The sequence below is a fragment of the Callorhinus ursinus genome, unplaced genomic scaffold (genome assembly GCF_003265705.2).
Source record: "Callorhinus ursinus isolate GAN/ISIS: 27379988/994484 unplaced genomic scaffold, GSC_fseal_2.0 scaffold24, whole genome shotgun sequence".
In the NCBI taxonomy this organism is placed as follows: domain Eukaryota; kingdom Metazoa; phylum Chordata; class Mammalia; order Carnivora; family Otariidae; genus Callorhinus; species Callorhinus ursinus.
In genome coordinates this window covers 1,239,181-1,255,068 of record NW_027397086.1, presented here as the reverse complement: position 1 = coordinate 1,255,068, position 15,888 = coordinate 1,239,181, and the positions used below count along the sequence as shown (strand labels likewise).

At 48.5% G+C, this 15,888-nt stretch overlaps 1 protein-coding gene across 4 annotated transcripts in view; it reads right to left on the bottom strand.

Moving 5' to 3' along the window:
* RAPGEF1 (Rap guanine nucleotide exchange factor 1) overlaps positions 1-15,888 on the bottom strand; it is a 113,064-nt gene that overhangs the window by 46,400 nt on the left and 50,776 nt on the right. For all 4 annotated transcript variants that reach the window (XM_073905584.1, XM_073905585.1, XM_025888279.2 and 1 more), the window contains 2 exons: positions 15,580-15,758; positions 11,344-11,500 (listed from right to left, as the gene is read on the bottom strand). In XM_073905584.1, coding sequence (XP_073761685.1) covers positions 11,344-11,500; positions 15,580-15,758 — 336 coding nt within the window. The remainder of the gene's footprint in view (positions 1-11,343; positions 11,501-15,579; positions 15,759-15,888) is intronic.

Here is a 15,888-nt window from a genome sequence, read left to right as displayed (position 1 = left end):
CACTTCTATTTCTTAGATGACTTTTGCCTAGAACTCGATATAAATGGGACCACTGCAGTATGCACTCTTCTGCACTCATCGTTCTCTGAATAGCGTTATGGACAGCTACTTCCCATGCCACAAAATCCAACCACTGACTGTGGACAGCCCCACGGCTTTTTTTTTTTTTTTAATATTTTTTATTTATTTTTTAACATAGAGAGAGACAGCGAGAGAGGGAACACAAGCAGGGAGCGTGGGAGAGGGAGAAGCAGGCTTCCCGCCGAGCAGGGAGCCCGATGTGGGACTCGATCCCAGGACCCTGGGATCATGACCTGAGCCAAAGGCAGACGCTTAACGACTGAGCCACCCAGGCGCCCAGCCCCACGGCTTTTGTCTGCTCAAGAGTTGAGCCACACCAGCACAGCTGCTTTTACAACTTTGCATCTCCTACAAACGGAACCAGCCCCGTTACCAGTCCCTCTCACTTCCCCCAGCCTCCACAGCCCTACTCTCTGTCACCATTCTGTTCATCTTCTTTTGCTCAGTATGACAATCCATGTTTTTGTGTGCACGAGTAGTTTGCTCCTTTTCATTGCTGAGCTGTATTCCAACACATGGACAAACCTCCATTTCTTTATCCCTTCTCTTATCTGTTGATGGGCATCTGGATAGGACCTACTTGTGTAGGGGAGGAGGGTGGTTTCAGCTGCCAGCAAGACTATTTCTAAAGTTACAGAGGAGGCAGCAATGGGCATAAATGAGCAATAGCAACATGTCCCTAAATCAGAATGCAAAGCCTCTCCAAAGTCAAAATGCCACACACGGGAATCACAACGTAGAGAGTATCAACGGAGTTATCCCTAGAGAAAGGATTCTTTCAGAAACACGAAAACTAGAAAAAGGATGACCACACCAAAACTAATACCAAAGAGGAAACTCACAAATGTACACACCAGTGTTCAGTAATCAGAGACTCTCCAGCTTTGATGGTGATAAGATAGAACCTTCCAGACACGGTGGGTGGGAGTAATGCTTTGAACAGCCTTTTTGGATGATCTGTCAGTATGTGTCCAAGTTAAATATCTGTCTTTTTATAATAATTTAGTCCAGGGAAAAGGTCACAGAGGTATGCGAAAAATAAGCTACAAAGGATGGTCATCATGGCATTATATGTAATAGATAAAATTAGACTACTCAATACTCCATAATTGAACAGTTAATACCATGAACTGATTATGCAAATTATGACAGAACCAAACAACAGACCATTACATTGCCAATAAAAAACTAATGAGAATATATGATAGCATGGAAAGACAACATAATACAATGTGAGTCAGAAAAATAGCCCCAGGTGGTAGACGGCATGTGTGCGTGTGTGTGTGTGTGTGTGTTTGTGTGTGTGTAGTATGTTCTGGAAATAAAATGGAACCAAGAATACATGCCTAGAAAAAAAGTATGGCTATAAAACACCCCTTATTTTCTTGAGTTTTTTTTTTTTTTAAAGATTTTTATTTGACAGAGAGAGACACAGCGAGAGAGGAAACACAAGCAGGGGGAGTGGGAGAGGGAGAAGGCGGCTTCCTGCGGAGCAGGGAGCCCGACGCAGGGCTCGATCCCAGGACCCTGGGATCATGACCCGAGCCGAAGGCAGACGCTTAACGACTGAGCCACCCAGGCGCCCCTCTTGTGAATGTTCTACAGTGAACACGTATTACTTCTGAAATGCTAATTAAAAAAGAAAATACAACCAAAGGCATACACAGTAAGCCGGAATCAGCGCCACCCTCCCCACCCTGTGACAGCTGATGCCTTTCTTGGAGAAACAGAGAGAAGTAAGATCTCTAAGGGTCAAGTACTAGAAGAAGAAAGGAGAATGTTCATATGTTCCTGTTACCACAATTTAGAAGTTAAATGGGATCTCATGGAAAGTTAAAGACTAGCTACCTAGCTGGTGATTACGGATACGCTAAGACAGAAAGACGGGAGACAAAGTGCTGAGCAGAGACAGCAGGCAGTGGGAGGGTGGGAGAGGCAGCTTGTCGGCAGGCTGCACGGAAGAGCATTACAGAAGCAGAGGGGTCAGAGGGCCAGACCAGAGTGTCCTGGAAGGCGCGCATCCATGCTCCCTCTTCTCTACAAGCAGGGCCAAAGAACAGAGAGAAGTCTGCATACTTGCATCTGCTGACGTACGAAAAAAATTCCACTAATTCTTCACTGATTCACGAGCAATTATAATTAGAATGTCAGCTTTCTGGAGAGGCAGCTGTGTGAACTCAACTAGTGAGCGATGGCCCAAGAGTCGCGGGATGACAGGCACATGTGTGCAGGCGTGCGCCCGAATTCCGACGACGACACGATCACAGTAACCCCCTCGCACCGGCATGCTGGCCTTGGCCTGCAGGGCGTGTAAAAGGGGCAGGCAGCTTCCTGCCCCCAGCGGCCTTCCAGGCCGAACGGCGAGACGGAAGAGAGCCCTAAGAAGGTGCACATACCTGGCTCTTACGCCAACGACCGCATCCCATTCAAAGCTGACCATCCGCAACTCGGCAGGGGCCCAGCTCCTCCTGCTGACAGGCACGTCAGCCTCTGCAGTCCTCGTGAGGCACAGGTTTGGAGAGGACTGGGCAAGGCGGCACCTGTGTCCACGCCGGCAGCCATAAGCCAGACAGCTGCCAGGTCACTGAAAAGCAGTTTCAAAGGCCAAACGGTATTTGGAAAGGTATCTTTCTAAGTGCATCATACTTATTTCGGTGCTCATTTTATTCACACTGCAAATGATCACAGGGATGTTTCCATCTTAAATGACCTTCATCAAGTCAAAGTATGAGCTGTGGTGCTCAAGTAAGAGAGGAACCGTCCCATCTGCTCCCGGCTTCTCCTTGGCACTAAGACAGAGCTCCTGTCTGGCAGGGAAGACACGGGTGGCACGAGAAAGGGCTCCTTACGAGATGTGCCCTCGGGCACTCACATCGTAAGACTCACTGCCATGCTGCCCCCGCCACAAGGACACCACACCATGGCCGACGTCCTCCAGGTTCCCACACGCTGTAACCGAAGTGCGCACCATCCCACAACTGAGGCCCTGCCGCGCCGGCCCCCACCTCATCCCGTCTCCTCGCTGTCTATCCTCCGTCACTCTCCGGCCCTGCGAGAATTCTGGGTTCGGGCCATGACACGGCCCCTCTACCGATGAGCATGCTCGAAGACAAGTCCTTCACTAAGTACACTGAATGAGGCCACCAGGGGGGACTTCCCTGTACTGAAGCAGCAGAATGAAATCACAGGGCTGTCCAGCTTTTTTATGGTGACAGAAAGGGACCTTCCCACCCACATCCAAAGTGTGAGGGGCGTGAGGCAGCAAGAGAGCAGAGGAAGTGTCCTCCTCCTCCCGCAGTTAGGAACAGGCAGTGCTCCACAGGCAAGGTGGCGAGTGACTCCTGAAGTCAGCTCTCGGGGTTTCGGTCCAGCCACGAGGCCCTGGCTGGCATGCCTCCAATGGTCTAAGGACAAGGCAGCCAGAGGGGACCTCAAATTCAGTGTGGGAGGAAAAAAAAATAAGACACAGGTTTGATGAGGGGCACCTGAGTGGCTCAGATGGTTAAGCGTCTGCCTTCGGCTCAGGTCATGATCCCAGGGTCCTGGGATCGAGCCCTGCATCAGGCTCCCTGCTTGGCGGGGAGCCTGCCTCTCCCTCTACTGTTCCCCCTGCTTGTGCTCTCTTTCTCTCTCTCTGTCAAATAAATAAATAAAATCTTCAAAAAAAAAAAAAAAAAAAGACAGGTTTAAGGAGGTTAAGTGAAAACCCCAGCAGGCCTGAATGTGAGTTGGAAGGACTAGTAAAAACTCCAGATGTGTTTTGTCTTAGAGAAACTGTGTGACCAAGCAGTAGCGATGAGAATGTTGGCCCTCAGTGGGGTCTCTAAACACCATTTCCCAGCAAAGGGAACCAGGGCTCCTTTAAGGAATGGCTGATTCCAGTTCCATGGTAAGAAATGGACAAGATGCCTTATAACTCAGTAATAAAAAGACAACCCAATTAAAAACTGGGCAAAGGATTCGAACAGACATTTCTCCAAAGAGATATATAAATGGCCAAGAAGCACACGAAGAGACTCGACATCATTAGCCCTCAGGGAAGTGCAGATCCAAACCACCGTTGAGACCCCACTTCATGCCCCCGGAGGTGGCGGCATTGAAGAGGCACGTGGGAGCTGTGAGGAGGTGGAGGAGCTAGAGCAGCTGGAAGCCGCAGACGCTGCTGGTGGGGATGTCAGGTGACGCAGCTGCTTTAGAAAACACAAGCTTGAACGTAGAGGTACAGTAGGGCCTGGCACCTGCGCTCCTAGGTGCACAACCGACAGAGAGGAAGATACACGCCCACGTGCAGCTGTGTGCGGGAGAAGTGCTCAGTGCTCACAGCAGCGTTACCCCTATTTTGCCAAAAGGTGGAAACCACTCAGACATCCAGATGTCCACAAATAAACAGTACGTGGTATATCCACACAATGGAATATTCTTTGGCAATAAAAAGAATACATGCTCTAACATGGGTGAGGTCTGAAACCGTGACACGCACAGGAGTTGGTCATGAGAGGCCACAGAGGATGCGATTCCATGTAGATGAAAAATGTCCAAAACCGGCGAATCTGTAAGACGGGAAGCACGCCGGTGGCCGGCGGATGGAAAGAAACGGAGGAGACAGCAAGTGGGGGACACACAGGTATGAGGTTACCTGAGGTGATGAGAACGTTCTAAAATTGACCGTGGTGATGGCCGTACAACCTGTGAATACACTAAGAAAAAAAATCACTATATTATACATTGTAAGCAAGCAAATTCTATGGTGTGGGAATTAGATCTCAATAAAGCTGTTTCCCAGCACCGCGTCCAAGGAAAATAAGTATCAGAGGGGCCTGGAATATCTTTTCACACCAAAAGGTAAGAGAACTATCGAAGACCTCTAGGGTCATGTCACAGGGAACTCAGGAAACAGCCTAAAGATGTCTTCAGTGGCCCAAGATGGGGCCTGGGCCCCAGGAAGAGTGACAGCCGCAGCGGACGGGAACATGGCCGGCCCAGTCACAGCCAGGGGCACAAAATCATATCTGAAAAAGCTCACTTCACTGGTCACGTTAAAGGATGTTAGGAAACACTATTTCGATAACTGGTAAATAAGGGATGGAATTAAGCACTGATCCTGCCTTTTCTCCAAGAATTAGAACTCAGGATAACCACAAATTGACATGGGAAGTCTGCCATTTAAGGGTATCCCAGCTGAGTAATGATGAAAGAATGGCACAAAGAATTAGAATGGCATCATTTTGCAACCCCTAATCAATTAATGGATCTAGGCAATAATCATCAGTGGCTACTAACATCAAAAAGGGAAAGATGCCTCTTGATGGAGGTGCAGGGCGGCACCTAGGGAGGATTCAAAATACGAAAACCCGAATCTGATGCAGCCTCTAGTTTTACAGGAAATTCAAGGGACAGAGGAACATACTGAACAACACAGTACAGATGTCATCAGCATAATCCAGAATGTGGGAGACTTTCAGCAGCAGTAACCAACCCCTTCTAAAAAAACAAATAAGTTGCAAGGACAAAAACCACAGAGAAAAGGGATCTTTAGACACAACTGATGAACTAGTAAGTGTATGAGCTTTAATTTTTTTTTAATTTTATTTATTTTTTGGAGAGAGAGAGAGAGAGAGAGAGAGAGAGAGAGAGAGATGGGAGAGCAGAGAGGGAGAGGAAGGAGCAGACTCCCCACTGAGCAGAGAGCCTGACTTGGGACTCTATCCCACGACCCTGAGATCATGACCCAAGCCAAAGGCAGACGCTTAACTGCCTGAGCCACCCAGGCACCCCTTTATTATGTAGAAAACTACACACTGCGTGCAGGCCAGGTCCAGGCCAGGGCTTGCTTTCTGGAAGGCCCTCAAGGTAAGAATGCTTTGTTAAGGGAGCACCAGGGTGGCTCCGCTGGTTAAGGGTCCGGCTCTTGATTCCGGTTCAGGTCACGATCTCAGGATCCTGGATCAAGCCCCTCGGCTCCCCCTTCAGGCTCCGTGCTCGGCAGGCAGGGAGTCTGCTGCTGGCCTCCTCCCTCTGCCTCTCCCCCCACTCATTCTCTCTCTCTCTCTCAAATAAAATCTTTTTTTTTTTTTTTTTTTTTAAAGATTTTATTTATTTATTTGAGAGAGAGAGAGAATGAGAGATAGAAAGCACGAGAGGGAAGAGGGTCAGAGGGAGAAGCAGACTCCCTGCTGAGCAGGAAGCCCGATGCGGGACTCGATCCTGGGACTCCAGGATCATGACCTGAGCCGAAGGCAGTCGCTTAACCAACTGAGCCACCCAGGCACCCCTCAAATAAAATCTTTTAAAAATTAAAATAATCAAACAAACAACTAAGAATATGCAACAGAGACCAATATGCAGCAGAAATCACCTGCTGAAATAGCCTGAGAGGCTTCAAATATTTACTACCTGGCCCCTCACAGAAAAAGCTTGCCTTGTCCTAGCGCTATGCACTAAGGCATTTACAGATGAAAGGACAGACGTCTGGGGTTTGCTTCCCATGATGCAGGGGAGGGGGCAGACGTACAGAAGAACACTGGCCGTGAGCAGACAACTGTGGAAGCTCTCTGAAGGGGCTTCACTGTACTGTTTTTTTCTTTGCAAATGTTTGAAGTTTTTCATCAAAAAATGTAAAATAGGCTGAACGAGGAATAAAAGAGATGGCTTATTTGAGATGTCAGTGTGCCAGAGACAGCTAGTTGCCCCATGCTACCTGTTCTTCCTTATTAGAATTTCAGCTGGGCATGCGACCAAATTCTGGTCAATAAAATGTGAGTTCTGTGAGGCCTTTGAGGAAGCATCCTTAAATGGAGAAGGCACACCCTCTTACTCTCTCTTCCTCCTCGTGGCTGGAATGTAGTCATGATGGATGGAGACTGAGCAGTCATTCTGGACCATGAGGTGGAATCCATGTGCTAAGGATGGCAGGAAAGCAAGAGGGGAGAAGACCACATCCCTGACCACTGTATGAAAATGTCATTAGCCTGAGACTGCCTATCTATGAACTTCTCGTACATGAAGGAGAAATAAAGTAGAAATAAAGTTTTATCTTTTAAAAACCAGTATTATTTTGGATTTTCTTACAGTCAAACCTAATCCTAACTGATACAGTCAGAAAAATATTTCTTTCAAAATATTCTTGTTGTAAGTGAAAACTGATAAAGGGAAACCTTATCACTAAAGTGGAGCTGGGAGGCCAGAAAGGGGACCCACACCACTGCCATCAATCCCAGGAAGAACCATCACTTAGAGACCCCAGCAGAGGCCCCCGCCACAGGAGGGAATCATGACTACAGACCCAACAGGGAAGGATGGACGCTGCTTCTCCGACAAGAAATCCACGACCCCAGCAACTCAGCCAGTGAGGAACCACCCTCGCCCTGAACTCCTGCTTTTCTCCAGTGGACTTTGGTTTAGGACAGCCCCTCCCAATCTCTTCTTCCTTCTCCATAAAACCACGCTCCTCTCCTTTCTTTGTTGGACTTGCCTGTGGTTTTGCTGTAGCTTGCATATCCCAAATTGCAAGTCTCTGCTATTCCCAAATAAACCCATTTTGCTGGTAAAATAACTGGCTGTTTTATTTTTTAGGTTAACATATACGAAGGGAGTCTGGCATGGTACACAAGCCCAATTTTGGGTGGTAATGGTTAAATGACAGAACTGCAGGTGTTCCACATTTTCCCCCAAGGCTGTCTGCATGAGAAGGTTTAAGAAATAAAAGTGTGAGTGTAAATGGTGTGTGTGTGGGGGGGGGGCCGGGGAGGAAGCTGGAGGTCAGGGGAAGAGGCTCTAGGTCTGCGAACCAACATCCCTGGAAGGTCTGCAAAGAGGGCAAAGCGGAGCCCAGGGAGGTGGGTGAGAGACTGTGCAACTGAGATAAGAAGAGAGGCTGACATTTAGATGGCAAAGGTGGGGACAGCTGGGGCGCTGGGTGCAAAAGGACAACCCGGGTTACTCGCTGGAGCCTGAGGAGCCGGGCTCCCAACAGCCAGGTGCTCGGGAAAGTTAGGGCCTTCACATTCCTTCCTTGGGGAGTCACCGTCCTCTCTGAACTTCAGGGCCCGTGAGCAGAGCACCTGCCTGGGCCAGATCAGATAGTAACAGGTCTGTCTTGACATGAGATGACTGGAGAAGAGCCACAACCACTGTCAAGAATTGCTAAATGTGAGCCATCCTGGGTATGAACATTTCTATGGTTAATAGTACTTACTCACAGTTTACTGGGCACCTCGCACTTACCAGGTACTTTATATATATTATCTTACTTAATCTTTCTTCAGTTCTTCAGAGTAAATATTGTAAGACCTACTTGAAACTCACAGAAGTAACTTGCCCAAGGTTACAGAGCTAACAAGTGACATTTATGCAAGCCTTTAAATAATAAATGGTACTAAACAAAGTAATCCTGTTTTAAAACACTTCAACCTTTCAAAAAAAAGAATTCCATTTACCAACTGAATGAGTTACTTGAAAGACGGTGACTCAGTTTAAAGGAACGTGCCAACATTTCTCCTACAAGTGGGATGACGACATCCTCACAAATCTGTTTTACTTCTGCAGGGCCCTGTCCTTCCCAGCCAACTGAGGCTCGCACAGCACCAGGACACGGGCTTATAAGGGGTGCTCAGCCTGATGGGGACACCGGGAGAGCAGCTGGAGGCCAGCCGGCGTGGAGGCAGGCTCACGGTCGGCCCCTCACGTGGGAGGCGGCTGAGGGTGACGGGGGGAGCACAGGGCCTGGGGTCCAGCAGGCCTGGGTGCAAGGCGCGACCTTACCCCTGACAACTGTCTGCCTGAGCCTGTTCCCTGCGCCCACCTTCAGAGCTGTTATGAGCATGAGGAGGGAAAAAGTGTCAGCTATTGTTACTATGAGGCCCCAACAGCCCAGTGTCTGGACTGATTCCAACTACTAAAAGCTTCCAAGAATAGGCCAACTCCTGCACACCCCTCTGGCTTTGGCCTGTCTCTCAGGGAAGAGTCTCAGACCACCCTGAAAAAGGAAGGTCACCCAAACAGCCAAGGAAGACCACGTGCCATTTTTCTTTTACAACCCTCGTCCCAGTTATAATTACAGATTACAAACTCTGTTGTCCTTTTCCCTCTTTCAATTATAAGCGGCATCGGGTCCAGGACGGTACCAGTTTTAATGCCATCACACCATCTGGCACACAGGTGCGTCTCCATAAATGCTTCCTGAGTAAATGAGATGGAACTGAATTCACAGAGCTCATCACCTAGAGAGTCTTCGTTCTGGGTCAAGTATTTTAAAAACAACTGAGGAAAAATTGTTTCCAGACATGTATGGGTTCATAATCTGTCAGTTTCTCTCTCTCCCCCTCTCTCTCACTGGTCAATTTGAAAACTCAGAGAAATGTTTCTTTCAGACATGTCTTTCAATGGACACCATGGTGCTTTAATGATTCCATAGTGGAAACTGGCTTGGGAACGTGAGAAAGCTCTACACACAGAAACTCCATCTCGTCTGTTTTGGGCACTCTAACTTGTTTCGAACATCTCATTACAATCTGGCAGAAGGAAACCTGAACAATGTCACCTGCAGAATAACAATTTTCAATAACAACATTTCCAGAAGCCTGGACAGGAAGAGCTAGGGGGGGATGAGCCAGAACTCTACACACTCTGCTGATGAAGTGTGGACCCAGGTCACGTCTCATTCGGCCCTGCCGACCTCGAAGAGCTGCAGGGAAGATCGAATGGGATAATGCGTATGACTGCACTCCAAAATCCAGAAAGTGACAAAGGTCTGGCATGACAGCCACTCTGGGCTATATATATGCTTAAGTCTCACTGGCGAAAACAGAGGATATAGGACCGAATAAATTTTGGGGAATGAAGAGAACCTGGAGCCATCAGAGGAGACTTGGTGCCACCCAGCCACGCCTCCCTCTAAATGAACTCCACGAGGCCCTGAGCAGACACGGCAGCTACTGACCTGGTGCAGGAGGCAGGGAGCCACCAAGACTTCCCCAATTGACACAATTCATTCTGGAGCAATTCGTTAACGTTAAGCAATGCTTTCTTAGCCTTCCCCCTGTAAGTTTTTACCACGTAGGGGGTCCTTAGTCTACTCTCCAGAACTTCCGGGGGATGGCAATCCAAGGAGACAGCTTTTAGGAATCTGACAGCATGGCTGAGTGGAGAAGGAATTTTTTACGTACCTCAGCTACAGTTTTGGACTGAAGGGGGTAGAGAAAGGAGGATGACACAGCTGTTTTGTTTTTTTTTAATTCCCCCAAGCCAAGAGATAAGAGATTACTTTCTAAAGCATATACCTAGCACCACAAAATTAGTAAAAAACAGCAGCTAAAGTCTGAGTGCTTAGTATGTGCCTGGCTTTGTTCTAAAAGCTTTGTATGTAGAAACTAATACTTCCCACAACCCTAGGATATGTGGCACTATTATTATACCCATTTTATAGATGAGTTAATTAAGGTACAGAGCCTTTGACTGAGCAAACTGCTCAAGTTCACAGACTAGTAAGCAGTGAACTTGGGATTCAAACCCAGCCAGGTCCCCGACTAGCCCTCTTTCCACTACATAATATGGCCTCACAAAATAGCAGGGTCTCTACTTCCCCACTGCTCACAGCCCTAATCCTGACCCAAAGGCCCTCACCCACTTCCACTGCTTATATTGCTTATATTCTGCCTTGCTCCTCACCCACTAGGACTTACTGTCTCTAAATCAGAGTCTGTCCCACGGACCCCAATTCCAGACCCTCTATGGCCTTCGCCTCCTACCTTACCTATGACTCACAATTTCCCGTCACGTTGTTTCCGACTTCCCTGGCTAGTAAAGTCACAGACTGTGTCAAGGATTTCCAATCCAGACGGCTTCATTTCTTACTCATTTCAATCCCCCTTCTCTACCAAGAATCCCAGAAGTTCTTATAACATGAAAAGGTAGAGATTGACTTGCTGAGAATTTTGCTAAGTCAGTGCACATTCCTCTGCATTTTGTCTAGCCGGCAAGCATGCACAGCCCGGGCTGTAATATAAAGACTCACTGAAGATTTAATACGTGCTCCATAAAGGCTGATTGCTTCTGGCAGCTTTTCCAGCTATGGAGATGAGCACTCCAAAGGCTTCTACTGCCGTGAGAGCCATTTGTACCAGAGAGAAATAAATGGCTATGGGACAGAGCAGCGCACCCACACCAGAGATGCTGGAAGACATTCATTCTAATGTGTCCAGTTTGCGAACAAGGTTTTGTGTAACAGACGCCCAGCAGGGAGGCTGCCTGGCGCCTGCATCCTACCTTCACTCCGTCCAACACAGCCTTGATGACCCCCTTCACGGTTGTCACTGTCTCTTTATCTTCTGAGTTCACACCTTCTAGCATCACTTGGTCAGACCAACGGATGAGGTTGGCGAGACTTTGGTACACTCGGCTATAGCAGGAGGAGAGGGCTGAGCTAGGGGGAAGAGAAGAGTTTGTAAAGAAAGTTAAAACATCTAAAGCATGACCACCACCTGAAGCAACTGTTTAGTACAGAACCAGTTTCTCGGTGATGAGGGCATGTTCCTCAATCTTTCTGTAAGAGCCACACCCCCTTTCTGATAACACATCCCCCCACCCCCCCGAACCTACGCCCTTACATCCCACAAACACTGTACAGAGCTTTATATTCTAGTCTTGTTCTAAAATTTTTTTTCATTTCCCAAATAGAACATATAAAAATTCCATCATGATAGTTTTTATACTCCTTCAAACTTCACACCCCCTGCAAGATTCTGGCCTCTGTCAAGGAATGCCCCATCTTCCGCTCCTCCTTGCTGCTAATCATTGGTCAAAGCACCGTACACTTCTTGTTTTCGATCAGACTAACATGGTAAATGTGTCACAAGGAGCCAACAGGTTTGCAGAATTTTAGCAGGCAGGATCCTTTCGCGAAACAGCCTCTAAACACGAGCTCTGACAGATCTATAACTCACTAGAAGTCCTTCTAACACGGGCTCGGCTTCATCATCCTCTGCACTGACTTCATGGAGCAGTGCACTAATGAAGAGCATTTCAAGATGACAGCTGAGAGGAAAGGAGGCCTGTGGCGGGGGAGACATCGACTGCACACCATGATGCCCACACACGCAGAGCTGCAAGGCCTGGAGACTTCGGGATGCCTCAGCGACTGGGGAAGGGAGGCCCAAACGTAGACTTTTTAGATCCCCTACACATTTTTAAGTAACTAGAGATAATTTTCTCTAGGAATTATGGAAAGGATTATTTTTCCATTTTAAATATTATGGATTATAAGAGAAGAAGAGCAAAATTATGGAAAATTTTGGGGATGTCCCTTCTTCCACTCAAAAAAAAAGGGGGGGGGAGAAAAAGAATGAGGTAGACATTTAGGAGCCAAAGACAGAATTCTGAGAAAAAGATATAATATTGTAAAATATGATTAAAACAGGTTCTAAAAGGGCGCCTGGGTGGCTCAGTCAGTTAAGCGTCTGCCTTCGGCTCAGGTCATGATCCCAGGGTCCTGGGATGGAGCCCCGCATCGGGCTCCCTGCTCAGTTGGGAGCCTGCTTCTCCCTCTCTCCTCTGCCCACCGCCCCCACCCCCGGCCCCACCTGGTGCTTACACACTCTCTCAAATAAACAAATAAACAAAATCTAAAAAAAAACCAGGCTCTAAAAACAAACCTATTTAAAACAAAAACCTGAACCAAACAATGCTCTGGTGAGAAGTTCTTCAAAATCAGGTAAGGAGGAAAAAACTTTTCCAGGACGTCTACGGTTTCCATGCAGCCAGCCATTCCGCTCTGTGCATGTTCCAACAGGAGAAACAGAACAGTCTGAAAGAATGAAAGCCAACTCCTCGAGTCCCATGAGAAACAAGAACAGTTTACCAAAGGGGACCCAAGAGAGCCAGGGCTTGGCTGCCTCACCGAGTAACAGGAGTGACAAGTACTTGGTGTTGGACCCACTCTCTTGGGAAGGAGGGTCAAGGGAGGGAGACAAGAACTCAGTCTTCCCTGGGGGCCGGATGGGGAGGTGGCGCCATCCTGCGGGGGTGGGGGGGTGTGCATTGCTAGCACCCTGACCACCCCCCTTCAGGCAGGGCCAGGTGAGGCCTCTGTGAACAAAGACTGCCGCCTTCTGCCAAAGCGCCCGTGGGGGATTCCACCAAAGTGCCAATCACACTGTTGAATTACTGGCAAGGATTAGCTGAAAAGGAGGCGGGGAGACATTTCTCTGTAATACTTAATTTCTACCTGCACTGAATGGTAATGCTTCCCTGAAAGCACCCGAAGAAGCCGGCAACTGTGGCCACCCTTCACAGTATTACCTTGGAAGCAGAATATTCCTGTATCAGGGGCGGCTAAGACATTAAGAAAGAAAGAAGGGTCCTGGATTGTGACAGTGTCCACTGGACCAGTGGCTGGTGTGTTTCTGAAATGCAGTGAAGCCGTCAACACCGAAGGCAAGCGGAGGTCCTGTTCTCAAACACCTCTGGACCTTCCACCGTGCGGGAGAAGCCTCCCCGCACTGCTCACACTCAGCGGCCCAGCTGCTTGCTCTAAGGCCAGCCCTCCACTGTGCCAGCACCCTAGGGGAGGGCGACCAAGAGCCCCCCAGCTAGGACCCAACCCACAGAGAAAGCTCCGAGCAGAAGACAGGAAAACACCTTCCCAGCTTATAAACTGCACTGGGAGGGTGAGAGGATGGAAGGAATCGAAGAGGAAACTTCGAGGCGGAGATACCAGGGTGACCAAGAAAAGTATCAGTTGGCTTTGTAAGAATTTCAGGAGGAAAAGTCCTGGAAGTGGTATTAGCCAAAGGACTACCAGAAGAAAGAGTCATCGCGCCTTATGGCCACATCCACGTGTTTGCTTCCCTCTAGGAAATTGTTCTAGACATTTTACTGCTAGTGTGTCAACTACAAAATAGCTATAGAACATCCCCATAGACAAAAAATGCCCCCAAACCACTGTGCTATGGCTTGATCCATTCTCGACTCCTCCTGAGAGGCTCAGCGCCTGAGCCCCGACTCCCCACGGCCCCTCGGTCCATGCCCCAGAGCGGCCACACTCTCCACCCCCGTTGGGAGCACCCTGTGCCCTGCCGGCCTAAGGCCCTTCCTTGGCTTTCCTTCTCCCCTGCCCCGACGGCCAATCCAATGCCTACCCTTCCCTCAGGCCCCGCCCCAGCATCTCCTGCTCCGGGAGGTTTAACTGGACCATAGGGCTCTCCTCTAACTCTCCGTCCTTCAAATCCCAAAAGAGCTTCCATTCGGTACCATAAAATTAGTGCCTCACCACACGTGGGGAAGTTGATTTTTTCCACTAGATTCTAATTCTTCCATGGTAGGGGCCATCTCATGAGTAGAGGTGCAGGAGCACAGTGCTTAAAAAGTCGTCCACACATCTGGCCCGAGCATCCTGTGAGGCACAGTCCCTCAAAGGAGAACAACGCTGGGCCTTCTACGAGCTGGGCTCAGGGCTAGCCACCAGGGAGATGCAGTCCCCCTCTGGGACAGCAGCATGGCCCGGACAAGTGAAGACAGTAGCAGGGCACAGCCAGACCACTGTCTTATCCTCCGCCACCAACTGGCCCAAAGGGCACAGTCTGCAGGGGTCAGCTGAGACTCCAGGGCGGAAGTCCCAGCGCAGAGAGCTTCTTGGAAATAAAGATGCTGTTTGCACTATCTCCCAGAAGAAGAAAACTATGCACTTCACTGCCAAGTTCTGAAAGCGGTTCATAAAAGCTCAGTCTCACGAGGCTGTATGAACGTTAAACCATCTCAAGGAACTGAAAACAGAGATGAGTTTATCCTGAGCAGGTACGAGAAAAGAAACACAAAGCCAGCAGGCAACTGACAGCCTCTCAAAGGAGAAGCGCCTGCTAGGCTCTCACTTTAAGATTACATTTAATATTCCTTTCCTTTCTGTACTTAACAATAGATATGGGGGCAAGGTGCTCCCAACCTTTAGGGGGAAAATGCACTCTAGCCATAAAAGCATTCCCCCACAAAAGCTCCCTGGGACGAAGATGGACTCCACCCCACATACTTGGCTTCCAGTGACTCCAGGCGCTGTCTGGGAGATCCTGGCTTGACACAGTTAAATGTCTCATTAATCCATGCTCTAATGGGATTCTTTTCTACCTCTTTTGGCCTAATCGGCTAAGCAGTCAAGGTCTCTACCAGGTTAGATATTAGTAAGATTTAATGCTGCAATAAACCCAAGGAAGGGTGCGAGATATGTGTCCAAATCTTAATGTGATTATTGCCAATGACCTAAGGCAAAGAAACAATCACAGACTTACCCTGTGGCTATATCGCTAGCAAGGGGAGAGATCTCCCTCAGTGTCAAGGCCTCATGAGCAACATCAACCTCAACCTTGGGAGAGCATCAAGTCACAGCTATGGGGCTCCTTTCCCTCCCAACACTCTCCCCTATTTCTAGAAGCCCTGAGTTTACAGTGCCCCCAAACCAAGATGCCCGTAGGCCTCCCTTGCTCTGACACAGCCAAGGACTTCAGGGCAACTCACCTGTGTTGAATTCGAGGATCACTCTGCACCAGGGGTAAGATGGCCTCCAGCACCTTGCTGGCTGACCCTGGAAGCATCTCCAGCACCTTCTTATCAATAGCCATTTTGTCCACAATGGTCTTAAAGTAGCGCAAGGCACTAACAACTTCCTTCTCTTTCTCTTCCAGCCAGCTCAGGTTCTGAAAGGAAATGTTAAGCATAAGGAGGGAGGAGAGAGATTAACGGGAGCTATTTTGAAAAAAATAAAGTACGATTTCCTATAAACTAGCTTGAGACTGATGCAAACAGAAAAAGCTTCTTGCTGCAGAA